This window comes from Phodopus roborovskii, unplaced genomic scaffold (assembly GCF_943737965.1).
Source record: "Phodopus roborovskii unplaced genomic scaffold, PHOROB, whole genome shotgun sequence".
Lineage (NCBI taxonomy): Eukaryota > Metazoa > Chordata > Mammalia > Rodentia > Cricetidae > Phodopus > Phodopus roborovskii.
Genome location: NW_026126448.1, coordinates 9,578,448 through 9,602,405, shown reverse-complemented (window position 1 = coordinate 9,602,405; position 23,958 = coordinate 9,578,448). Strand labels below are relative to the sequence as shown.

Genomic DNA, 23,958 nt, shown 5'->3' with positions numbered 1-23,958 from the left:
ACACCTAAGTGTAGGGAGGCATCATTTTATGGGCTGGAGTCCTGGACTAAGGAAAAAGGGAAGGAAGAACAGCTTTCTCCACTCTCTGCCTTCCGGCTGCAGATTCAATGTGATCAGCTTCCTAACCCTCTATAAATCCAAATACACCTTTCCTCCTTTAGGATTGTTGTTTTTCCTCTTCCTTTTTTTTTTTTTTTTTTTTTTTTTTTTGTCGGATACTATGTCACAACAGCAAGACAAGTATTTCTGGTTTGGGGAAGGGCATGGAAAGATGTTTTAAGTAATCAAGTTTTTAACATCCTCCTGGGGAAGGGAGGCTGTATCTTTCTTTTCTTATCTGAAAACAGATTCCACTTTAAAAAAAAAAAAAAAAAACAATGACAGACAACAGTTCTCTTCACACACATATCTCTGAGGATGGGAATCTGTTTCTAAGAGCAGCCATACAGAACATTACAGAAATGAAAGTGTTTACTGTGACTCTGATGTTACTGGGCTTCAACATTCGTGCTGGTAGATTTATAACTGTACTTAATTCAGATTCTAGAATATTAAACACTACAGCACACTGTGGGTAAATTAAAGGTTCACCTCAGTTCTGTAACCTTACCAAGCAAAATTTATACGAGTACTCAACTTAACTGAATGTTATATAAGGCCTTAACTTAAAACATAAACCAAGCAATAGCTTTTATACATGATTGTTCCAGCATACTGCATTATACATTTTTAATGAAATCTAGCCATCTTGAAAGAGCAAAGTCTACAAAACAGCTTGATATGACCATTACCAAAGTAGGACTTGTTAAAAAAAAAAAAAAAAAAAAAAAGACTCCTCTCATCACATGAATATTAATCACCATGAAGCCAAATCAGTTCTAGAGCAGTTCTGAGATAAAAGAAATGGCCAGCCCCCCCCTTGCAAAAAAACAAAATAGAACAATATAGATATGCCTTGTCTTCAAAGGGAGGGTAAGCACTCAAGCTAAATAGGTGAAAAATGTGTTCTCATGGTAAGAAAAGCCATATTGGTGTGGAAGCTTTCTAGAGAATAGCAAGGAGCTTTGCTCTGGTGAATGCTAGTACTGAAAATCCAAAAAGGTAAACTCACTATTCATTTTCCTTATGTCATTCTAGAAAAATCAGAATCTGTCTCAAACTTACATGTTAGTGACTCTAGCAATGTGTTCTCTCTCTCTCTCTTCTTGCCCTCTATTCATCATTTACTCTGCTCTAGCCAGCATAATGTTCCTCAAACACAGAACAGCCTCCTACTGTGGCAATTTCTAGATTCCCTCTACTTAGAATGCTCATTCTCTGCATACCAAGTATGTACCTGGCTCATTCCACCTCTCTTCCAACTCTTCACTAAAATGTCTCCTTTTCCTGGGTTATTTTTAACCCAGTTCAAATTAACACCTACCCCTCTGATTCCTAGTCTCTTCCACTTCTTCCTCAGATAACTCTCAATATCTAACAAGAGATACACTTATTTTGCTTAAGAAGCAAAACAGCAGATGTACATGTATGTATATATGTATGTGTGTACCTGTGTTTTTTTTAACAGTAAAGATGCTTTATTGTACTTCACTAAGGAAATTAAGAGTGATGCTATTCTACTGTTACATAAAGTTAGAATAATGGTGGTTGGTGGGACATCAGGTGAATAAACAATACTGACTGTAGCAACCTATAATTAGTAATTGTTTCCATCAACATTTCATATTCTAGATTTTGATTTGAAAGCTTTCAATTAAAACTGAGTTTAGATTACCCCTCCCCCCACCCCAGACTTTCTGAGACAGGGACATCCTATAAAGCAGCACTGGTACCTGTCTGTTTCCTGAGTGCTGGGATTAAAGGCATAAGCCACCACACCCAGAAAGGTTACTTTTCAAACCTGCTCTTGGATCAACACAATCCCTCAGAGGCCACTAACAGAATAGAACATAGGAACCTGGGAAGCTTCATACCCACTAGACCTAACATGAGTTTGGGTTCAAAGTATTTGGTAACTTAGAAAATCTGAAATCACTAGCTTTTATAAAACAATTTAATTCCTAGATTTTAATTTTATTTGTTTAGTTTAATGTAGAAGAGGATAACCTAAATACATGATCTTACCACTCTTCGGTAATTTAGACTTTCTTAATAATCTGCTACAAAGCAACAAAATGTATTTTTTAATTAAAGCAAGTAGAAAACAGATTAAATATTTTTTTAAGAAGACAATAAAAGTGTAGTTACGTTGTTTCATGTTCTACATTATCTCTGGAGATTAACAGCTCTAAATCCCATTTCCTCAAAAAATCTCTACAAGCATAAATAACCCCCCCACTCCAAACTACACTGCTTCACAAACAGTAGTATTTTTTCAAGCATAAATAACACCCCCCATTCCAAACTACATTGTTTCACAAACAGTAGTATTTTTTTCTACAGCAAAGGTGATTTATTGTACTTCACTGAAGAAATGAAAAGTAATGCTATTCTATAACAAAACTGTACTGGGCCTCACCTTGAAATTCACTGAAACATGACATGACCAACATAACTTCAAATTTTAGATGTTCCAATAAAGAAAGTACTCACCTTAATGAAGTTACAGATGGACAAGCTTGTCCATACAAACCCATCTGGCCACAAAGAGAATCTAAAAGTAAAAAAGAACTCAGTGTTAGATGCTTCAAAGTAAATTAAACTATAACCCAACTGCAATTTTAATAAAACACTGAACAACAACAACAAAAGCAAAAAAAGCTAAAAGGATCGCCACTAATAAAACATGTATGAATGAGAAAAGTATTACTGATGGTATCAATGACCCCATGTCAATCATGTAAGAGACCTCCTAATATTTAACAGATGAGTCATAGCATGGAGTGTGTCCAAAGTGTTCAGTAGACTCCTAAGCATTCCAGTAAGGTTCCTGAAAGCTATCATTAGCACTGAACATGCCAATACCTATCTATGCACATCATCTCCCCCAACACAACAAGTCTTCAATGAATAGTGCTATCATTACTGGTTTTGTATATTAAATGTCACTAACACTTGAAGTGAAGAAATAGTTGCAGTGCTTTAAAATCAGAAAATTAAGAGCAGAGTAGCACTTGAGTAAAAGGGACTTGAATAGTTCATATTCTGATACACTACTATTTTCTTCATTAAAACTTGGGGATAATACCACCTTCTAATTTTATGTATTAACCATTACAGACTTGCTTAGAATAAATGAATAAATGTAAATGTATCTATTAGCACACCGTATAACAACTGCAGAATGCCAATATTTCTATGAGGCACAAATATAATCCACAAATGCCTAGCTTTAACAAGTACTACAATAAGATTGGAAAGTCCACAATGTGTAGAGTGTACACATGGTGAGATTCGAGGAGCTGAAGGGAGTGCTTACACTCAAGAGCTCACTCACTCCCAGTTCCATCCCAGTGTTGCTAGGCAGCATTCTAGACAGTGTTGTAAGAACTCCCAAGTTCTCAAAAGAAGAAATTCAAAACCTTGCTTGAACTCTGACTCTTATTTTCTAAACACTACAAGGGCCAAATAAATCTCTAGATTTTGTTCTCAAGTTTATAACCTTGCAACTAACTAAAGAGAGAAACTTCTGTTTTACTTGGGATGGCAAGATGGATGGCCTGACTACCATAACCACTGAAAATAACTATAATACTGACTACATAGTTTGAAACCCTTATAAAAGTACCAAAAAGTGCCAGGCAATGGTGCCACTCGCCTTTAATACCAGCACTCAGGAGCCAGGGGCAGACAGATCTCGTGAGTTCAAGGCCAGCCTGGTGTACAGAGAGAGTTACAGGACAGGCTCAAAAACAATACAGAGAAATCCTGTCTTGAAAAACAAAAAACAAAAAGGCATGAAATAGATGAAAGTAAACATACAAGAAGGAGGAAACTAAAGATTGGCAGAGTACTAAAATCAGCCTTTCTTGGACATTTGGACAAACTCTTAAGAATTAAAACTTGGAATTCTAAGACCTCTCAAAGTAAAAGCAGCAAAACATGAGTCAAGAAACCAAGGGAAACTGCTTTTTACTCCTTAACACTAAATGAAGACAAGGAGATGGAGCTAGTACAGCAGTGCAGTGACCTCTCCCATGGCACACAAGCTCAGAGCTAGAATTCTGCTCAACATGCCTGTAAGATATTGGAGAAACTTACCTTTGACCTAGGTCTGAAAGAAAGAAAAAAGAAATCCTCCAAGCAGGGGTTCAAAATAATCAATGTGAATAAATAAATGAATGCACAGTAAAAACACAAAAAAAAAAAAAAAAAAAAAAAAAACAGAAACAGGCTACCCACAGCAAGACAGAGCAGAAATAGCAACACAGTCAAACCACAGAGCTCAGGTACAAGGTTACCTTTCTCTGTTGTGTTACTTCACAGGTAGTTTACCTAGCACTACATTTTAAATGCCAATATGCATGCAGATCAAATGGGTCTGTCTCCATTAGTGTACCCTCAGTTCTCCAACCATGTACAAACACTGCCTCCTGAAAATCCTAAACTTAACATTCCTAAAAGTGACTCCATCATCTTGATTAAAAAAAAAAAAAAAAAAAAAAGAAAGAAAGAAAGAAAGAAAGAAAGAAAGAAAGAAAGAAAAGAAAAGAAAAGAAAAGAAAGCAGTCTTTTCATATAAGATGGCTCTCCAGGCTCTACCTAAACTCTTTGTTAGAGCTAACACTTCTTTCTAACTCTTGGTTTCTATGAAGTACACTTTCTCTAAACACTCCTGGCCTCTTCTTAGTCTACTCCTCTCCAAAGAAATTAATTTTGTAGGTAGGTAGAACTTAATAAAAGACGTGAACAACTAGGACTTGGTCTCTTCCCTCTTTATCTGGGACTGTGGGGCAGGATTCTGGGTGCAATTGCTGTTAACCCAAACATCACTCACAATAGTATGTATCATAGATAGGTGGCAATGAGAGCTGTGGATTAGCCAAAATCACTTTGACTCATTTTTAACTCTTTGAAAATCATTTTCCTCTGTAACTGTATTTTTTTTTAAAGGCAAAGGAGACTGAAGATAAAAACTCAGTGGCAGACTGCTTACCTAGCATGCACAAGGCCCTAAATTCAATCCCTAGAAACACACACACCCCTCTTTCAAAGTTCAAAGTTATCACAGACTCACTTCTAATTATAGACATATGTATCTCCAAGACTATATAATCCTATAAAAAATTGTACTTAAACATTCCATAGCATTTGGCTATTCATAAAGAACAAATGCCTATCAGCTGATAAATAGGAAAACAAAATCCTGTGTTAATATATCAGTGGCAACATATGTAACAAATAATTCCATCATAGAAGAAAGGAATGACATCTTTTTATGTATTACAAAAAAAAAAGAGCTTGTGAAAGCCTATACTAAGTGAAAACTTATTCACAGAGATCCACCCATTATATGATTTCATTTACACAGTCCAGGATAGCCAAACGCTTATCTAAGACATGACAATAGATGGCAATATTGTTGCCAGGAGACTGGGTATGGAAGACAGCAGGTAAGAAGTGGTTTCTAAGAGGTTTCTTTGACTACCTTTGACTTTGATTCAGTGAGTCAATCAACCCATTTCTTCCAAAGTTGAAAAAAAAAAAAAAGATAAAAGATGGGCTGGTAAAATGGTCCTGCAACCCTGGCACCCATGTTCAATCCCCATAACATAAACTAACAACTCCAAAAAAATCAGCCTCTGATAGCCACATACATACATCTAAACACAGGGTTTTGTGTGTGTGTGTGTGTGTGTGTGTGTGTGTGTGTGTGTGTGTGTGTGTGTGTGTGTTTTGTTTTGTTTTTGGAAACAGGATTTCTCTGTAACTTTGGAGCCTGTCCTAGAACTCACTCAGTAGACCAGGCTGTCCTTGAACTCACAGAGATCCACCTGCCTCTGCCTCCCAAGTGCTGGGACTAAAGGCATGCGCCACCACCACCTGGCTACACAGAAAAAAAATTTTTTAAAAGCATGTTAAAATATTAAGATCTGTTTAAAACTGACCAGTTCTCTAATCTAGTCTTTGTGTCTATTATTTCTATCTCAACATAATTTAGTATTAATTAGAAGAGCAAGCTATATCCAGAATATATACAGAACCTTCGAAACTCAGTAATTAAAACAACCTAATTTAAAAACAGGCAAGGATTTCAACAGCCTCGGCTACAAAGAAAAAAAGGCAGACATCATACAAAAATCATAAGTATTTAGCATTATTTGCCACAAAAGAAACATAAATCAAAACCATAATCACAACAGGCAAGCTGGCCTGGGTGAGGGAGCAGTCATGAAAACCTGACTACCTGAGATGAACCCCAGAAGCCATGGTGGAAAAAGCAGGAACAAACACCTGTACCCAGACATAACAACAGTTAAATCATTTATATATTTTCAACTTCTTAAAGCTCTTAAAGTCCTTTAGTTGCTAGTATAGCTCCTCTGAAAAGCCCATCAGCCCATCAAAAAAGCTAAGCACTCACCTGAGAGAGGGAGGGAGAGAGGGGAGAGAAGGGAGGGAGTGGGAAGTGGGAGGAAAAGGGAGAGGGAAAGACAGAGAGAGGGGGAGGGAGGGGAGAAGGGACAGAGGGGAGAGTAAGGAGAGAGAGAGAGAGAGAGAGAGAGAGAGAGAGAGAGAGAGAGAGAGAGTCCCCTAAATATATAAACCCACAGGAAAAGCCGGGTGTTAGTGGCACACACCTTTAATCCCAGTACCCAGGAGGCAGAGGCAGGTAGATCTCTGAGTTTGAAGCCAGCCTGATCTACAGAACTAGTTCCAAGACAGGCTCCAAAGCAATACAGAGAAACCCTGTCTCAATCAATCAATTGATCGATCAATCAACAAACAAACCCATAGGAAAAACCTAAACAGAAGATTAAATTCTAACAATCCAGATGTCCACTAATAAGTGAATGAATAGTGTGCTAAAAAGACTATGTACATCTAGTACTGACAAAAAGAAATGATACATGCTACAACACCTACAACCTTGAAAACATTATGCTAAAGGAAAAAAAAGACAGGAGAAAAACAAAAACCTATGACCATGTAATTCCATTCCATTTATACAAAATATCCAAAATTGGGCAAAGTCTGAATTAGTAATTAGACTCTCTTAGTTTCTTAGGACTAGCAGGGAGAAGAGACATAAAAGGAGAATAGGGACTGACTGCTATTGAGTACGGAGTGTCTTAGAGGAGGAGGAAAAAGTTCTATAATCAGATTGCAGTGCTGTTTGCACCTGTGAGTACACTAAAAACACTGATTTCACACTTAAATGGGTGAACTATATGATATGTGAATTGTAGGAAAAGTTCAGCAGTCATACACGTTTTTATTCTGTCAAGTCCTGCTCTCTCCTTTATAGTACCTGCCACAAGATCCAAAGCTAGAATGAAAGAAAGTAAAGCACTGACTTCATTAGAAAGCAACTCTCCTAACAATCACTTTCAAATTGATAACCCTTGATCCATTCAACAGTATGTTCTGAGGTCTCCACTGTTTCCAAAAGATACTCTACTCACTAAAAAATGATACACATACAGACCAATACAATAGCTCATACAAGTGGGAGGGGTGAGTTTGGTGTATATGATCAATGTATACATGTATGAAATTGTCAAAGAATAAATTTAAATAATAATTTATTACAGTTCATTTATCTAAAATTTAAAAAAAAAAAAAGGAACCCACTACTATTGGGGGAGGAAGCAACCATTAGCTTCAGCTTTTTAAGATTAAGAGCAGAAAGTTAAGACTAGCCTCTTTCTTCCTCTGCTTCAAACCAGCGTCTTAAAGCAAGTGGTAAACACAAGGGAGAAGACTTCTTGGCCAAACACAGAGTTGTTGTAACATCTTCCAAACCCCAAACCTTACTTCCAGTTCACAGGCCCCCCCTCTTCAAACCAAATCATAACCAAGCAAAGAGAGGAGGATTCTATTGTTGGGTCTGTCATTAACTCACTGATAATCCTGAAGCTCCACTTTCCCCTCTGATCAATAACATAACCACAACATCCAGACCCCAAAATCAAATCATGTGATCCAATTTTTAAAAGATCTTTTCTTTCTCTAATTTATATATTTATTTTCATGGAAAAATATGACGAAAGTATATTAAATTAAATCATGTTATTTGTTCAAATCACCTTTATTGATATACATGAAGTATTTGAAATATAAAAACTATCCACTCCCAACATATTAAGCCCTTCCATTTTAACTACTTTTAAAGGTACTCTTGACAAAGACAGAATTAGCTTTCAGAGAGTTGAAGGGTTCCGAGCTTTAAATCTGAGCTCAGTTATATTTAGAAAGCGAACATGCCATTTCTCTGGGTCCTGTATCTTCATCTGGGGCATTGGATTCATGTGTTTTGCCTAGTGTAATTCAAAGAGTCTATCATATCATTAAAAAGTAAAATGAACCTATCAGAACTTTCTGAAAATGTCAAGAGGAATAACTGCTGTACTATACCCCAAATGGCAGGAAGTTATGGTCTCTAATACCAAAATTAATAAAAATAAAAATTATCTCCCTGCTATCTAAAACTGACCCAAAAAAAAACACTGCTTTTTTGAAACAGAGTTTCCCTGTGCAGCCCTGGCTGCTCTGGTATTTGCTCTGCAGACTAGGATGACTTCCTTAGCCTTCCTCTGCCTCCCTAGTACTAGTATTAAAAGTGTGTCCCACCACTGCCCAGCTATCATTTCTAGGGATAGAAATCCTAATGTATTAATATGTTGTGTGAACCCCAGGGTCTCTGTTAATTACAAGTTCTATCAGATGATATATAAGTTAATTCAGGAACAGGGCAAAGTTATCAGAAAGGTTTCATATCATTTTCAATTCTGCTCAACCAATAGTGGCTGCCTGAGGTCAATTCTAAACAGAACCAAAAGGTAATAAATAGATACCCACAGCTAAGGTGATGGGAAAGCAGTTGACATGCAAACTGTATAACTGTCATCCCTGATTCAAACCACTGAATGAACAAGAGACCCAGATCAGGACATTCTCTTTGAACTGACATAAACTCTGGATTCAGGGAAGGTAGGAACAACAGGCTGGGTGCACCAACTGGGATTCTCTGAATACTCATTACTAATTAGTTCTTAGAATCACACACAAATAATATTTTTTCCTCTCAAAGATGTTTGCGAACTTGTCACTAGAGAAAGGTGGTATGATTCAGTGAGAACTGGATGACAGTTCACTGGAAGAGCACATGCTCATGCTTAGCATGTACGAGGCTAAAGGTCCAATCCCTCAGCACCACCATAACAGTAAAACTAAAGTGGTTTTAAAGGCAGACCAGACCAAAACGGCTATAATTTGGATTCATTCAAGAGACAATCAATCCTGAGTTTCTGATCAGGACATGAATAAAGAGATGTTTTCAGATGATTCTAAAACAGCATACTGGCACAGGCCTGTTATCCTATCACTTGGGAGGTGGAGGCAGGAGGATCAGGTGATTCCAGGCTCTCTATTGAGTTCAAAACCATCCTGGACAACATGAAGTCCCACCAAATAAATGAATGAATCAATGAATGAATGAGGCACATTCTACTGACAGCATTACCTAGAGGGGCAGTGGGGGACTGGAGGGGAAGGAAAGCCTATTGTAATTAAGGTATGACTCACTGGAGGGCAAAAAAAAAAAAAAATCTAACCTGTACCGTTTCACTCTATGCACCTATCTCTGCCACTAGAATGGCCACTCTTGGGAGGTTAATACATGTCAAATAACTTCCATCTATCTCACAATACGTAGCATATATGTTTTATATATAACTTCCCAAAACACTAAAAATCAGCTGTGTATTTCAAAAACAACATAAAATAACTTTGTATAAGAGATAGATTAAAAAAAAAAAAAAAAACCAAAGGAGTCAAGTTATGACAAAAAGTAAAAAGGAGGAAGGTCAAGAATGTTGGCTCATGCCTAAAATGATGGCACTTGGTGCCTGAAGCAAGAGAATACTTCAAGGCTAGCTTAGGCCACATAGCAAGTTCTAGCACAGTACCTGTGTTTCTTTCCCTGTGGCTGTGATAACATCCAGACAAAAGCAACTTATGAGAGCAAAGTCTTAATTCTGGCCTATGGTTCCAGGTACAGTCAGTCCCTCATTGTGGGGAAGTCAGGTGACAAAACCTGAGGCAACTGGTTACATGGCTCCACAATCAGAAAGCATAAAGCATAAATGAGTACTACCTACTCCTTGCTCAGTTCCAGGATCACCCAAATAATAGCATCAAGATAAATCCACACACAAAGGTATACACAGAGGCCTATTTCCTTGTCAGCTAATTCTAGACTCTTAGATTAACAATTAAATGCTAACCATCACAGACTGCCTGAGCTACACGAGAACCCCACTTCAAATAAATAAATAAATAAATAAATAGCAAGCAAAGGGGAAGGGAGCTATGGTTTAGATAAAATTAAAAAACCAAAAAAAAAAAAAAAAAATGCATGGGCTTTGCCTGGATCTTTATTCAATTAAAAGCCAATTGTAAAAGGTATTTTAAAATAAGAATTTGAGCTGGGTGGCGGTGGTGCATGCCTCTGATCCCAGCACTCGGGAGGCAGAGGCAGGTGGATCTGAGTTGGAGATCAGCCTGGTCTACAAGACCTAGTTTCAGGACAGCCTCCAAAGCCACAGAGAAACCCCGTTTTGAAAAAAGACCAATAAATAAATAAATAAGAATTTGATTATGCACTGGAAATCAAAAGACATCCACGAAATACTGTCAATTTTGAGGAGAGGATGACCCACACCAAAGAAATGGCTAAGTAGTGAAACCAATTCTGTGCAACCTTGAGGACCAGCGTTTGAATCCATAAAATACACATAAAATTCAGGCAGGCCTAATAGCCACCCATCTATAATTCCAGTACTTACAAGATGGAGACAGGATTTCCCTCAAGCAAACCTATGGGTGAGCTTCGGGTTCAACTGAAATACCCTACCTTAATGAATTAAGGAGAATAATTAAGGAATACTCAATGTCAACCTTGGTTGTCCATACATACCCATATACACATATGCATACAACACATACACAAATGCACATACACACACAGGTACCCCACATACATATATGCATACAAGGAGAAAAAAGAAAATACCATCAATTTTGTAAATACAATAATAGCACATATAATAATGTATGAATCTAGCATGATTGCACATGCCTTTAATCCCAGCAGAGGCAGGTGTATCTCCTTAGTTTGAGATCAGCCTGGTCTACATATCAGGTTCCAAGACAGCCAAGGGCTACATATTGAGACACTGTTTCAAAAAAATATTTTAGTAATAAGAAAATAAAAATAACACATCAGCATAAAAGAACACAAGGCATTTGAGATATGTTTTTTAAAACCCTCAATTTTTAAAACTCAATAAATAAGGATTCATTTTATTTTATATACTGAGGTTGGGCAACAGAATGGAGGATTAAACCCAAGACCCCAAATGTTTGATAGGCATACTTTCATTAAGCTATATCCCTAAGACTTCTTATTACCTTTTATGTTGAGTCAGGGTCTCACTAAATTGCCCTAGCTGATCTTGAACTTAATCTGTGGCCCAAGCAGGTCTTAAATGTATGATCTTGTTGCCTTAGCCTTCCAAGCAGCTGTAATTACAGACCCACAGCACCATGGCCCAGCTTATATATTTTTCTGCATATACTCAACAGAGCAAGTAGACTAAATCTTTGGGTATTATTTATTTACCTCTAGCATTTGTAAAATTGATTATTTTTCTTTTCTTAAATTTCAGAAAGCAAAGAATATTTCTTCTCAGAAAATGGCATATAGATAGATAGATCGATATAGTTATAGTGAGAGAACGAGAGAAGAAAACCGACACTCTTTTGATAGCTCATAGAATTCTCTATGAATTTACTCAAAGAAATTCTTGTAAATCGATATGGGAACTGAATATGAACCTTAGCTACTAAAAGAAGTAAATAGTCTCAGGCTTCATCAGAAAACTGGTATCCAGACCAAGGAGGTTAACAGTTTCATAAACTCTTCACTTTAGTTCACATAGGGAGTATAGTGTTTTGAGCAGGGAATGTCAGTAGCACTTACAACGTTAATGCTCACAGGAAAAGAGTCACAACATTGAGTGAAGAGCTTAGAAACCAAAGCTTAGTCCATGGTCTGTGGTGGTACACAACTTTGACTCCAGCACCAGAAAAGGGGGTAGTGGGTCCTTATGAGTTTGAAATCAGCCTAGCCTACCATCCAAGTTTCAGGGCAGCCAGGGCTGTGTAATAAGACCCTATCTCCATTTGAAACAAAAAAGAAACCTGTCAAGTGTGGAATCACTGAAGAATCCTGGAGAAGAAAACATTTTCCAGTTTTGCAACTCACTTCAAATATACAGGTTGAGCATATTTTTCTAAGGCTTCCTAGCTGTTAAGTATTCAAAAAAGGAAAACTACATTTTTTTTTCCTACTCCAAAAGTCATCAAAATTTCCAATAACCTTAACTACTTTGTGAACATATAAAGGTATTAGTATTTTTATTGATTCCCCACAACTATTTGCCACACTTCAAGTACTGAGGAAACAAGAATAACCTTTTTTTTTTTTGGGGGGGGGTGTCTTGGGACAGGGTTTCTCTGTGTAACAGCCCTGACTGTCCTGGAACTCAACTCTGTAGACTAGGCCTGCCTCTGCCTCCCAAGCTCTGGGATTAAAGGCATTCACCACCACAGCCAGGCCTAACAAGGAACATTTTTAATATCCTGGTACAGTTTGGGAAGCTTCTTTTCCTCTAACTTCCATTATGCCTCACCTCTTAAATTTCAGGTTATTCTCTCTGCTTAAAACGCCCATATCTCATCTCATTTCAAATACTACCTAATCTAAGAAGCTTTCCTCATCAGTAGAAACAAAACCATTCCTTTCTGGTAAATCCATAGGCTCTTTATCCACACCTGTCATTGGGAACAGAACTGCCTCTTAACTGCATTTGACAATACCTTATATACACAACATCAAAGTATCTGTTGAAATAATAATTTTAACTACTTGAAGGGTTCTCTTGTAAAAGAAGGCAAACTATGGGCTCTATTGTTCCACAGAGGAAAAAGATTGGCTAGAAGTACATTTTGATTTAGAGTCTATATAAAACAAACAGGCTACTTTTTTTTTCCCTTTTTAAACAGGGTCTGCACCACTGCTGGCATTCAACTCACTATGTACAACAAGCTGACCTCAAACCTCCTGCATCCACCTCCCTTACTGAATGCTGTGATTACAGGTGTGTACCATGACATATTAGCCACCTTTCAACTACTACTGACTACAGACTTGGGAAGAGACCTAATACCTTAAGTGTTTTAATAGGAAAATTCACTAGCCTGAAAGATTAATTCAATATTGTAGGAACTACAGTTTATTTAGCTTATTATACCAGCTAAAAGGTAATTTGATACATGCTATTTAAAGCAATATTAAAATCCTTACAATTAAGATGAAACATGAAATGCCTTGTTATGTACTGTTTTACTGAATACGTAAGAATGCCTACATGTTCTGCACAGTAAGCAGTCAGTTGCCATTTAACATTTCTCATATACCAAGTGGTGGTCCCATCAGATTATATCACCAGTAACATCAAAAGCATCAATGTTTGCATAAACACACTCTGATGGTTCCCAGTAACAAAGTTATCTAACATTTCTTAGAACATGTCTCCTTTCATTAGGTTAACCAAACTATAGAGGATAAAAACAAAAAGACACTGTTTCTATCCTTTAAAGAGTAAATATAAGGAGCTTTTTTTGTGGGGGGGGGGGGTTCAGTTTGGTTTTTTAAAGCAGATCTTACTATTTGCATTCCTGACACTACGAGGTTAGAATTTCTTTTTTCATTTTTTTTTTTGGGGGGGGGGGTTCGAGACAGGGTTTCTCTGTGTTGCTCTGGCTATACTAGTACTAATTCTATAGAACAGGCTGGCCTCAAACTTAGAAATCCACCTCTCTTCTTTCCAAGTGCTGGAATTAAAGATATGCAGCCCCACAGCCCAACTGAGTAAGATTTCTTAATCATGGTGTCAACCCTAATAACCTTCCATAAATCAGAATGCCTAGGTCATCTATCTCAGTAACAAATGTTCCTTAGAAGATCAAGCCTGGTGGCACAAACCAAACTCAAGCACTTGGGATACTGATGCAGAAGAATTGTGGGTTCAAGGCTAGCCTGGGCTATATACCAAGAATTTGTCTCAGAAACAGGGAAGAAATGCTCCTTAGATGAGAGCATTCTTGGGTTTTTGTTTGTCTTGTTTTTACATTCATCATTTGTGGATATGGAGTGTGTGTTTATGGATGTCAAAAGGCAATTTTCAGAAGTTGGTTCCCTCCTTCTTTCTACTCCATGGGGTCCTAGGGATCAAACTCAGATTGTCAGATTGTAGCAAGCAGTATTTACCCGCTGAGCCACCTCCCAGGTTCAAGGGGATGCTCTGGATCAATGGTTCTCACCATTTCATTGTAAATAACCATGAGGCCATCAGCTCTTCTTAAAGTCACCCCTAAACGCATTAAGTTCTTCAAACAAACATGCTGGACACTGCCTTTACAGTTTAAAAACTAGTCATCAGAAGCAATTACAAGCACCACTATTATGGGAAGGACAGCTCTGTGCCATCACTCCCAAACTAAGCAACTGATCTTTGCTGGCTGGGACCCTGCTTTTCACTTGTCTGGATATAAACATAACAAATGAGCAACCAAATAAAAGTAATGAATTAATTCACTGTTCCTAGATTGAAAAAAAATGCCTTAAATAAACATTAACTGATGGGGGTTGTCCTTCTGTATGCTGAGAATATATGTTTCTCATATTGGTTGATGAATAAATGCTGACTGGCCAGTAGTCAGGCAAAAAAGTATAGGAGGAATTACTAGACTAGGAATGCTAGAAAGAGGAACACACAGAGTGGGGAAGAGTCATGTAGCTGCCCGCCTAAGGAGTAACATGACAGAGCATTACTGGTAAGCCACAGTCTCGTGGCAATACATAAATTAATAAAAATTGGTTAATAATTAAGAGAGAGCTAGCCAATAAGCTTGAAACTTTTGACTAAGAGTCAATTGACTAAGTAATCGCCTTTAGATAGAGCCATGAAGGAATATGATGACCAATTCTTCAACTGAGCTCAAAACTACTCTACAATGGATTTGAAAATAATGAAAAAACAGCACAGGCAGTTTATGCTAACTCTAATAATTCTCTTGGGCTATATTGTATTATACTTATTTTGCATGTATGCGGGGGAGGGTACAGGCATATCAGAGGACAAATTTGTGGAAGTCAGTTCTCTTCTTCCACAGTGTAGGTTCTGGGAACCAAACTCGGGTCAACAAGTTTGGTAGCAAGTACCGTTACCAACTAGGCTACCAACTTTTTTTTCTTAAGATTTTATTCATGTATGTGTCTGGGTGGGTTTATGGAAATGTGTGTGTGCATGAGTTCTTGATTTGAGTTCCAAAAAGGTGACAAAAGAGGGTGTTAAATCCTGAATCCCTTGGAGTTGAAGTGGCATTTGCAGGATATCAGGCTTATTACATGAGTGCTAGAATCCAAACTCCAGTTCCCATTACTGCACAGCAAGCACTAATAATCTCTGAGCTATTTGCCAGCTAAGACTATATTCTAACAGTTCCTCTTATTATACTTCGTGATGGAAAATAAAACAGTATGGTGTTAATATAGATCCAATCACATTAAAATAAAACCATGTTAGATTTTTGGTAAAATTCTTAAAACCTAGAAAGTATTAGAATCTATAATAAAGGGTGTCAGACTAAAAGTTCTTATCTTATTGTAGTATTGAAGTTTGGCACCATTAAGTCATTTGTTTTGATCTAATTGTACAAGAGTATTTATCAGTTTGAAAAACATCAAATAGAATAGCAGCCAAAGGTACCTATCAGCAAAAGATTACTTAAAATAAGTAAATGCCATTGTTATAAAAATAAGTACAACATCTGGTTCCTTGCAACAAAGCTATTTCCATATCCCAACAGATGGCCCACAGTAATAATGTTTTGCTGATCTGGTTATAATGAATTCTATTAAATCAAAAATCCTGTACAACGGATGCCTTCCCAATTTCAATATAAGTCAATCTCTTTAGCCAAAACACTGTACTTTGGTTCTTTTTTGTACACTGAAATAGAGTTATGCCAATTAAGATGGTCAAAATTTTTGAAAGTTACTATGAAATGCCACTGTGATATTTTCCTGAGTTTGAGGAGAAAGAGGTAGACAACTCTGCCTCCCTCTTGGATTGAAAAGCTAACTGTTCAAAATGGAAACAAAATCTGAGTTAAGACTGAAGACAATGGGACAAGTAAATTTTGGACCTCAAGCCAAAGTTTCAGAATAGCATCAGTGAGGGACAGCCAACAGTGAAGAGCATTCAAAGTATGTAGTTTTTAGCTGAGAAGCTGTTACAACAAACAACACACAACATGCTGATGTCTAAGCATCTATCTAAAATAAAAACATTAAAAGAAATGCTCGGGGGATGGAGAGATGGCTCAGAGGTTAAGAGCACTGGCTGCTCTTCCAGAGGTCCTGAGTTCAATTCCCAGCAACCACATGGTGGCTCACAACCATCTGTAATGAGATCTAGTGCCCTCTTCTGGCCCACAGCTGTACATGCACATAGAACACTGCACTGTATACATAATAAATAAATAAATCTTAAAAGAAAAAAAAAAAACTTGTTCCAAAATAAAAATTAAAAAAAAAAAAAGGAAATGCTCAAGTCATTTTCACTGCCTCTCCAACTATATTCACAATCCAATCTTCATATTCTGTTCATGCTCTTCCTTGAAAAGTTATGTTTTATTAATTTATCAATAAGCAAAAACAGTACAGTGATTAATTCTGAGTTCTGAAATTAGACTGTGAAGCTTCAAAACTTGGTTCTTTCCATTCCTAGCTATGTGCCTTTAGGCAAGTTATTTCACCTTTCAGTGCCCACCCATTTCCTCATCTGTGAAAATCTGGTAATTGTTCTAAGGATCGTATGTTATATTCTGAACATTTCTTTGATAAAATAATATTTCAAATTTTAGTTTAGTTTACTAATATGCCTTATTACCATCACATTAAAACCGTTAAAGTCCTAAGACTCTAAGACAAAGGGCAGAAATATAAAATCACTTGTCTAAACAGAGCAAACAAGCAACAAAATTCTGCTAAATCTTCACTGTGGGTCTCAAAGAGTCATCATGAAAATTCAGTAATTCCCAGGTGGGATGTGGTGGCTCTTATCTATACTATCTCCCAACATTAATGAGGGAGAGGCAGAAATAGCTTCAAGCTTAAGCCCACACAGGATTTGTTTTTTCAAACCCCCCCACCACCAAAAAAAAAAAAAAAAAAAAAGTGATTTCCCCAAGTGATGTGGATTTCCAAGTCCCCATCCCATTGATTCTCCAGAAATTTACACAGGGATCCTTTAAATAGCAAAAAATAGTAGAAATGGAAAAAAGCAAAGATGACATCTGTTCCAGCACTTCAAGTGCAATCCTGGGCAGGTTCACCTAACGTGACAGGCTATCCTAAAGATGTTTTCCTACACTGCAGTTTTGCTGTGTGATCAAATGAGATAATATATGAGAAAACACATATACACCATGAAAGCTCTAAACATGTTCAAGGACCAACCATGCATACTTACTTTTAGATCCCTGATGCCTAGTAGAGCACAGTAGAATTTATAAACTAAAAATTAAGCCATAAAGAGTTGACAGAGTAAAGATTAGATGACAATGACTAAAGGTTTTTTAAAAAACTGTATATTATCTGGCAATCAAAGAAACTGAAACACTAACATACTACATCAACAACCCTTAAAACAGGAAAGGAGTCAGACACAAAAGACTGTCAATGTCCAATTTGGTGCATGAAGGCACACACCTTTAATCCCTGAACTCCATGGCACAGGAAAGAAGATCTTTGACTTTGAAACCAGCCTGGCCTACACAGGGCTCCAGAACAATCAGTACTACATAGAGAAACCCTATTGAAAGAGACAGACAGAGAGACAGAGAGAGAAAGAGAGAGAGGGAGGGAGGGAGGAGGGGAGGGGAGGGGAGGGGAGGGGAGGGGAGGGGAGGGGGAGGGGAGGGGAGTAGGGAGGAAAGAAGCAAACAAAAAAAGAACAGTTAAGAGTAGAAAGTAACTATCTTCAGAATATTAGTTTCAGCCAGGAAGCAGTGGCATGTTGGCACACACCTTTAATCCCAGGGCTGGGGAGGCAGAGGCAGGTGGATCTCTGTGAGGTCAAGGTCAGCTTGTCACAAAGCTACACAGAGAAACCCTTTCTCAAAAAACAAAACTAAACAAAAAAACTAGTCACTTTCTTTCAGGTTTTCTCTATGTAGCTCTGGCTATCCTCAAACTTGCTCTGCAATCCAGGCTGGTCTCCCAATTCAGAGATCTTCCTGCCTCAGCCTCCCAAGTGGGGAGATTAAACCAGTTTGTCTTTTCTGAAGACAAACTCATTTTTTGACAACTAAGTAACTCTGATATGATCAATAATAATACCAGAGGAAACTTTAGAAGAAAATATTAAAATATTAGCATGCTGCATAAAATCTCTACAGATCCTGTGAAAACATAATTTGTCAGTCTTTACCTTCCTTTCAAAATTCTTTCTGGTCTAGTTCAATCATCTTTGCATTAAGGTCACTGTCCATGAATTTTTTAAACTTTATGTCAACAATCCTACCTTGTAGAAAACCTTCCTATTCTTGGCTTCTGTGGCAGAACCTACTTCCTGGTTCTTCTCATTTTCCTATTAGTCTACTGTAAAATTACAAATTCTTCAGGATTCCCCCACTGTACTATATCCCTCCTGAGAAACATCAACTACTCAAGTGCTTCACTACCACTTGCAGGCCTATCACAGCAAATCTACATTTCACCTGACTACTCACCATAAATGATGATTAAATAAATGTATATGGTTAAGTCCCTGCCCTAAGTCACTTCATGACTGCAAGACTTAAGATGAAGACTTAATAAATTAAATATATGTAAAGAAGAGCTTACAATAGTTCCAGGAATGGTGTAAGCATTCAATAAATATTATTTATTTTCACAACCAGTTCCTTGTATCAGATCATCATCTTATTCCTAAAACATTCTAGTCAGTTTCCCCATTTCCTGCACACTCAGCTGACAGAAACCTTCCTTGGATACAATATACATCATTTCACTGTCTAGAGAAAACACTGACATCCTACCACACCAAACCCTCTATCCTTGAGGATCCTCAACCAATGTATCTTAGCCACTCTTGTAAGTACACATATTTATTCACCAATACAATGCTCTGTGACATGTCAAGCTACTTGATATCCCATATAACCAGCCACTTTTGCACATTTACAAGTCCCTTTAAATCTCCTAAGCAAGCCTCTTCACCATTGGAAATTCTTTTTTTGTTTTTACACACCACTTATTTGGTTGCATTATTTCAAATGTGAAGGCTGTTTAGTCCATATGACCCATGGATAAAGCAGCTTCTCCAAAGTAGGCAACTCCGGCTCCTTCCTCAACAGAAGTTGAAGCTTTCAGTCACCCATTATTTTAGTCCTTGTGTCTCTTTACATGTGTTACTTCACAGCATGCTCCTTTACACAAGTATACAAATGCTGACTGACTGCCTTACTATAAAAGTATGCCTCAGAATATATCAACAAGGTTCTATTTTTCACAGTCCCACCCATAGCATAATGAAAGCAGAATCTGTATTTAAATACCTGTATTCTACATAGGACAGGAAGAATATGCTGACACCTGTATCTCATAAAGTGGGAAAAGGCAGTATCAAAAGACTACAATGTACCCAGCTAAAGTAGCAACACACAGGCCTGTAATTTCAGTACTTGGGGGGGGTGAAGGCATGATCAAGAGTTCAAGGCCAGCCCTCACCACATTGAGTTAGAAGACAGCTTGGTCTACAAAAGGCTCTCTAAAATAAATAAAAAGGAAAAGCTTCAGTGTGAAAAATAAGAGAAAATGGAAATTTTCACAAGGGTAACTTCAAAACAGTTAAGTTTTATTTTACCCAAACTAATAAACTGAAAGCCAAAATAAACATTCTTGACCTCGTCCACAAAATATCTAATAAAAGCAGGAGAAATCCCCAGCAACACAGAAAAAGATTCACCTCAATTCCAAAACAAACAGGAAAGAGCAACCTCCAAACTCATCTAAAAACACAAAGTCAACCACATCTACAGGCCTTCTTAACATAAAGATGGAGATCACTTGGCTTGAAAAAAAGGGGTGGGGAGCAGTTATCGTTTTCTGAATCAATACGAGCTATGGTTTAAAAGGAATAAAAAGCATCTGTCACTGCTACTGGAAAGAAAGCAATCTGTGATCTCCAAAGAGCAAAACACAGCCAAGATGGGAACCTTAACCTGGAAGAGCTATTAATGGAAAAAAAAAATATAACAATTTTTTTAAAAAGCTCACGTGCTTCAAAACCAGTGTTAAAAAACAAACAAAAATAAAACAGTCCAACAGTACCTAGTGCACTTTAGAAAAATGGACTATAAGAACTTTCAGAGCAGCCGAGTCAACTACCTAGTCCATCCGCCAAAGAAAAGCTACGTATTTAACTAGCTCCCAATAGAACACGCATACTTTTTTCACTGGGGAACAAAACACAAGGAAAAAAATAAGGGCAAACAGTAAAAGACGAAAAGAAGCCCGCCAATCTCTAGCTCCCTGACACGACTCATTCAGGAATCTAGCAACAACCAGAGAGCACAGCACCAACACAGACTAGAAAACACTAGCCCACAGAGACACAGAAAGTAGAAGAAAAATCGTGCAAATCAACACATCAGTAGCAAGAGCTTGCTCTCTCTAGAGGATTAAGCGGCAGAGAAAAGAACAAGAGCTACTGGGGTTGAAAAAATGTCAATGAACTAACGTCTGGTATGTCCCCTACCGGTCTCAATTTCGTAAGAGTACAACTCTTGATTCATCCATCAAACAACAGTCATTCTCAGCAAAACAAACTGACCTTAACACCTTCCACGCTGCCCGGTAGAAATCACGGGGGGTGGCCGGTGGAAAGCAGGGGGGAAAAAAACAAAACAAAACCATCCCGCTAAGTCCCTCTTGACCAACTGCAAAAATGGAGGGGGTGGGAGGGACGGGACACTACCACGTGGGCAGGATGCAACACACGCAGGACAGCAGCAACACGTCCGCATGCGAAGGCTGCCTTTGCCCCAATGCCGGAGAAGGACGCCACGACAGGATGGACGAGAAGGCGGGACCCTGGCCCCGTCCTCCTCACCCCCGCAGGGCACCCTCGACATCGGCCGCCGTCCGGCCAAGAAAAATGACCGGGGCATGGAGACCGCCGCATCGCGCCGGGAACCGGACGAGGCCGGGCCAAGCACGGGTCACCGAGCGGCGAGGACGCGACTGTCGCGGTCCTCCGCCGCTCCGGCATCCGCGGCGCGGGCCCACCTGGGGGAGGGGCAGGCGCGAGCGGCTTTGGGCTGAGGGGCAGCGGCAGCTGAGGAGCTGCTCCGCGGGAGAAGAAAGGCCGCCTCCCGCCCGGCCCGACCTGGCCGGGCCCGGCGTCCACCCGCCGGCCACGGGGAGCGTGCGCGGAGGGGAGCGAGCGCCGCTCGCCCAGGGCAGCCCCCGCCCGCGTCCCAGGAGATGCCCCAGCCCCGCCTCCCCGCCCGCCGCCCCAGCCGGGACGAGACCCTGGCGACGCGTGCTCACCTCAGGCTGCGCAGGCCGGAACGGCCCGGCCGAGCCCCCGGCCGCTGCGTGCGTCTCCCTTCCCCGCGAAAGGTCCCAACGGCGCCCTTAGAGAGCGGCCCAGGCCCGGAGCGGCGCCCAGAGCGGCGGCGGCGGCGGCGGCGGCGGGAGCAGCCAACATCCGGGGCCGCGCACCCGGAACTACTTCCCGGCCCGCTCCCTCCCACCCCCGCCTCCCGCGACGTCGCAGCGCTGCCGGCCCGGCGTCCTCCGCGCCGCGGTCCGCCCTGTCGCGGCTACCGCGGAGTGTGAGGGATTCCTCCGCCGGGACAAGTAGTGCCCCTGGGCTCCTGCGGCTCTCCCTGCTCGCGGCCGGCCGGAACCAGCAGTGGCTGGATGCTGAATGCTTGGCCGTGCTTGAGCCTCAGACTTAAGGGCGGCCTCGGGCCCTGTCCCGGGATTCCAGCGCCTGAGGAATGCACCTCGTGACCTCCCTGCCTTACAACCTCTGCCACTGCGCCGCCCAGACTAGCACACAGATCGGGTTTTCCCGGCCGCCACCGGGGCACTTTGGACCTTGCCTGGGGACAGGCGTCCTTCGGAACGTCAAGAGCTGGGTTCAAGGCCCCTCCCTACCAAGGCATGCCATCTTGTCACTGCCCCGGGCGCGTCATCCTCTCCATTTCAAGTTCTGTGGTCAGGTCGTGGCTTTCCTATCAACAGGTGAAGCGTTTAGCAGGGCCGTTCCGACTTGCGTGCTTGAGCCTCAGACTTGCGGTAAACTTTGGACTACCTTCAGTTTTCACTGATCCTACCACTGAACTCCTAGAGTTGACAATCTGCCCTGTCATTCTACACTTAATTGCCCTAGGAGATACTACTTGCTGTTGCAGATGTTGCGTTAAGTCACGCTGCACTCTCCCTGCAGCAACAGGAACAATTGTGAACTCACAGCAGGTGCTCAGTGTTTGTACATTCGATTGTTAGATGGATGTCAGTGAGTTTGGTTGAATGAGAAGGCTAAGGTCCCAGAGAATTGGCCCTGACAACTTTGCCGAGCTGTACAGCGTGAAGCCCTCCCCCCATTCCATCATGGAACACTGAACAAACACTTCATCTGCCAAGCACCTCCTGGCAATGGGAATTCAAGGGGTCCATTTTTCTCCATGATACTCCAGTGATAGTCTGAAAGTTTATCCACTCATTTGTCCAATAAGGATTTTTCCAATCACTGTACCAGGCACTACAGTAGTGCCTAAGATGAGTCCGTGAACAAAAGAGAGGGGAAAATTGAGCGGGGTGGTGGTGGCACGCCTTTAGTCCCAGGCAGGGGCAGGTGAATCTCTGTGAGTTCCAGGACAGCCAGGGCTGTTAGACAGAGAAACCCTGTCTTGGACGGAGAGAAAGGTGATAAAATAAAAAGAATATGTTAGAAGATGTTAAGTGATATAGGAAAAACCAGATCAGGACGGAGCTGTATGGAACACTAGAAGAAAGAGAATAGTCTTCTTTTGAAAGAGGGCTCCCTAGGTGAGTTCCATTCATAAGGCAACTTGAATCAGAGACTTGAAAGGAGTGGAGTCAGTCGATATAATTGTGGTTACAGCATCCCTGTGAGTATTGGAAGAAGTGAGGCCAGGAGAAGTGAAAGAGAGGACACAGGGTCCTTGTCTTACAAACAGTCTCTGCAGAGCTTTTAAACAGAAATGAGCAGGGTATAGGGTAGGAAAAGCTGGCATCATCCAGGGACAAAGTAGTGACTACAGGCTTGCTTTTGGGCCACCAGCCAGCTCCCAAATCATGGCAGGGAGACATTATCAATTAGGAATGCTCGGCCTTATCTTATGCTTGTCCCATTAGCTCTTACAACATTTTCACCTGTTTCTCTTCAGCTGTGTTTTGCCTCGGGGCTTCTTGCCTTTCTTTCCTTCTGTATGCTCTACTTTTCCTGCTTCCTTCATATCTGACTAACCGGCAGCTGAATGCCTGGCTGGCCCTGGGTGTCTCTCTAGGCTAGATTCCTCTTCCTACTTACTCTCTCTGCCCGCCACCCCCCACATATCCCACTACTGACTAGTTCTTGGTCATTCAGCTTCTTATTAGACCAATCAGGTACCTTAGGCAGGCAA

At 40.0% G+C, this 23,958-nt stretch overlaps 2 protein-coding genes across 4 annotated transcripts in view; one reads left to right on the top strand and one right to left on the bottom strand.

The window, feature by feature from the left end:
- The window catches only part of Foxj3 (forkhead box J3), a 94,381-nt gene extending 72,384 nt beyond the window's left edge, over nucleotides 1-21,997 (bottom strand). For 2 of the 3 annotated variants that reach the window (XM_051188655.1, XM_051188657.1), the window contains exons 1-2: nucleotides 21,851-21,997; nucleotides 2,593-2,653 (exon numbers count right to left, since the gene is read on the bottom strand). In XM_051188655.1, coding sequence (XP_051044612.1) covers nucleotides 2,593-2,636 — 44 coding nt within the window. In that variant the 5' untranslated portion in view covers nucleotides 2,637-2,653; nucleotides 21,851-21,997. Of the gene's footprint in view, nucleotides 1-2,592; nucleotides 2,654-21,131; nucleotides 21,208-21,850 lie in introns of those variants that run through there. The other variant, XM_051188656.1, reaches the window with a different exon arrangement.
- LOC127225279 (serine/arginine repetitive matrix protein 3-like) lies at nucleotides 21,697-22,579 on the top strand. The gene is made up of 2 exons (XM_051188658.1): nucleotides 21,697-22,109; nucleotides 22,143-22,579. The coding sequence occupies exons 1-2, from the start codon at nucleotides 21,785-21,787 to the stop codon at nucleotides 22,316-22,318; spliced, it is 501 nt and encodes a 166-aa protein (XP_051044615.1). The 5' UTR covers nucleotides 21,697-21,784; the 3' UTR covers nucleotides 22,319-22,579.
- Nucleotides 22,580-23,958: the final 1,379 nt, after the last annotated feature.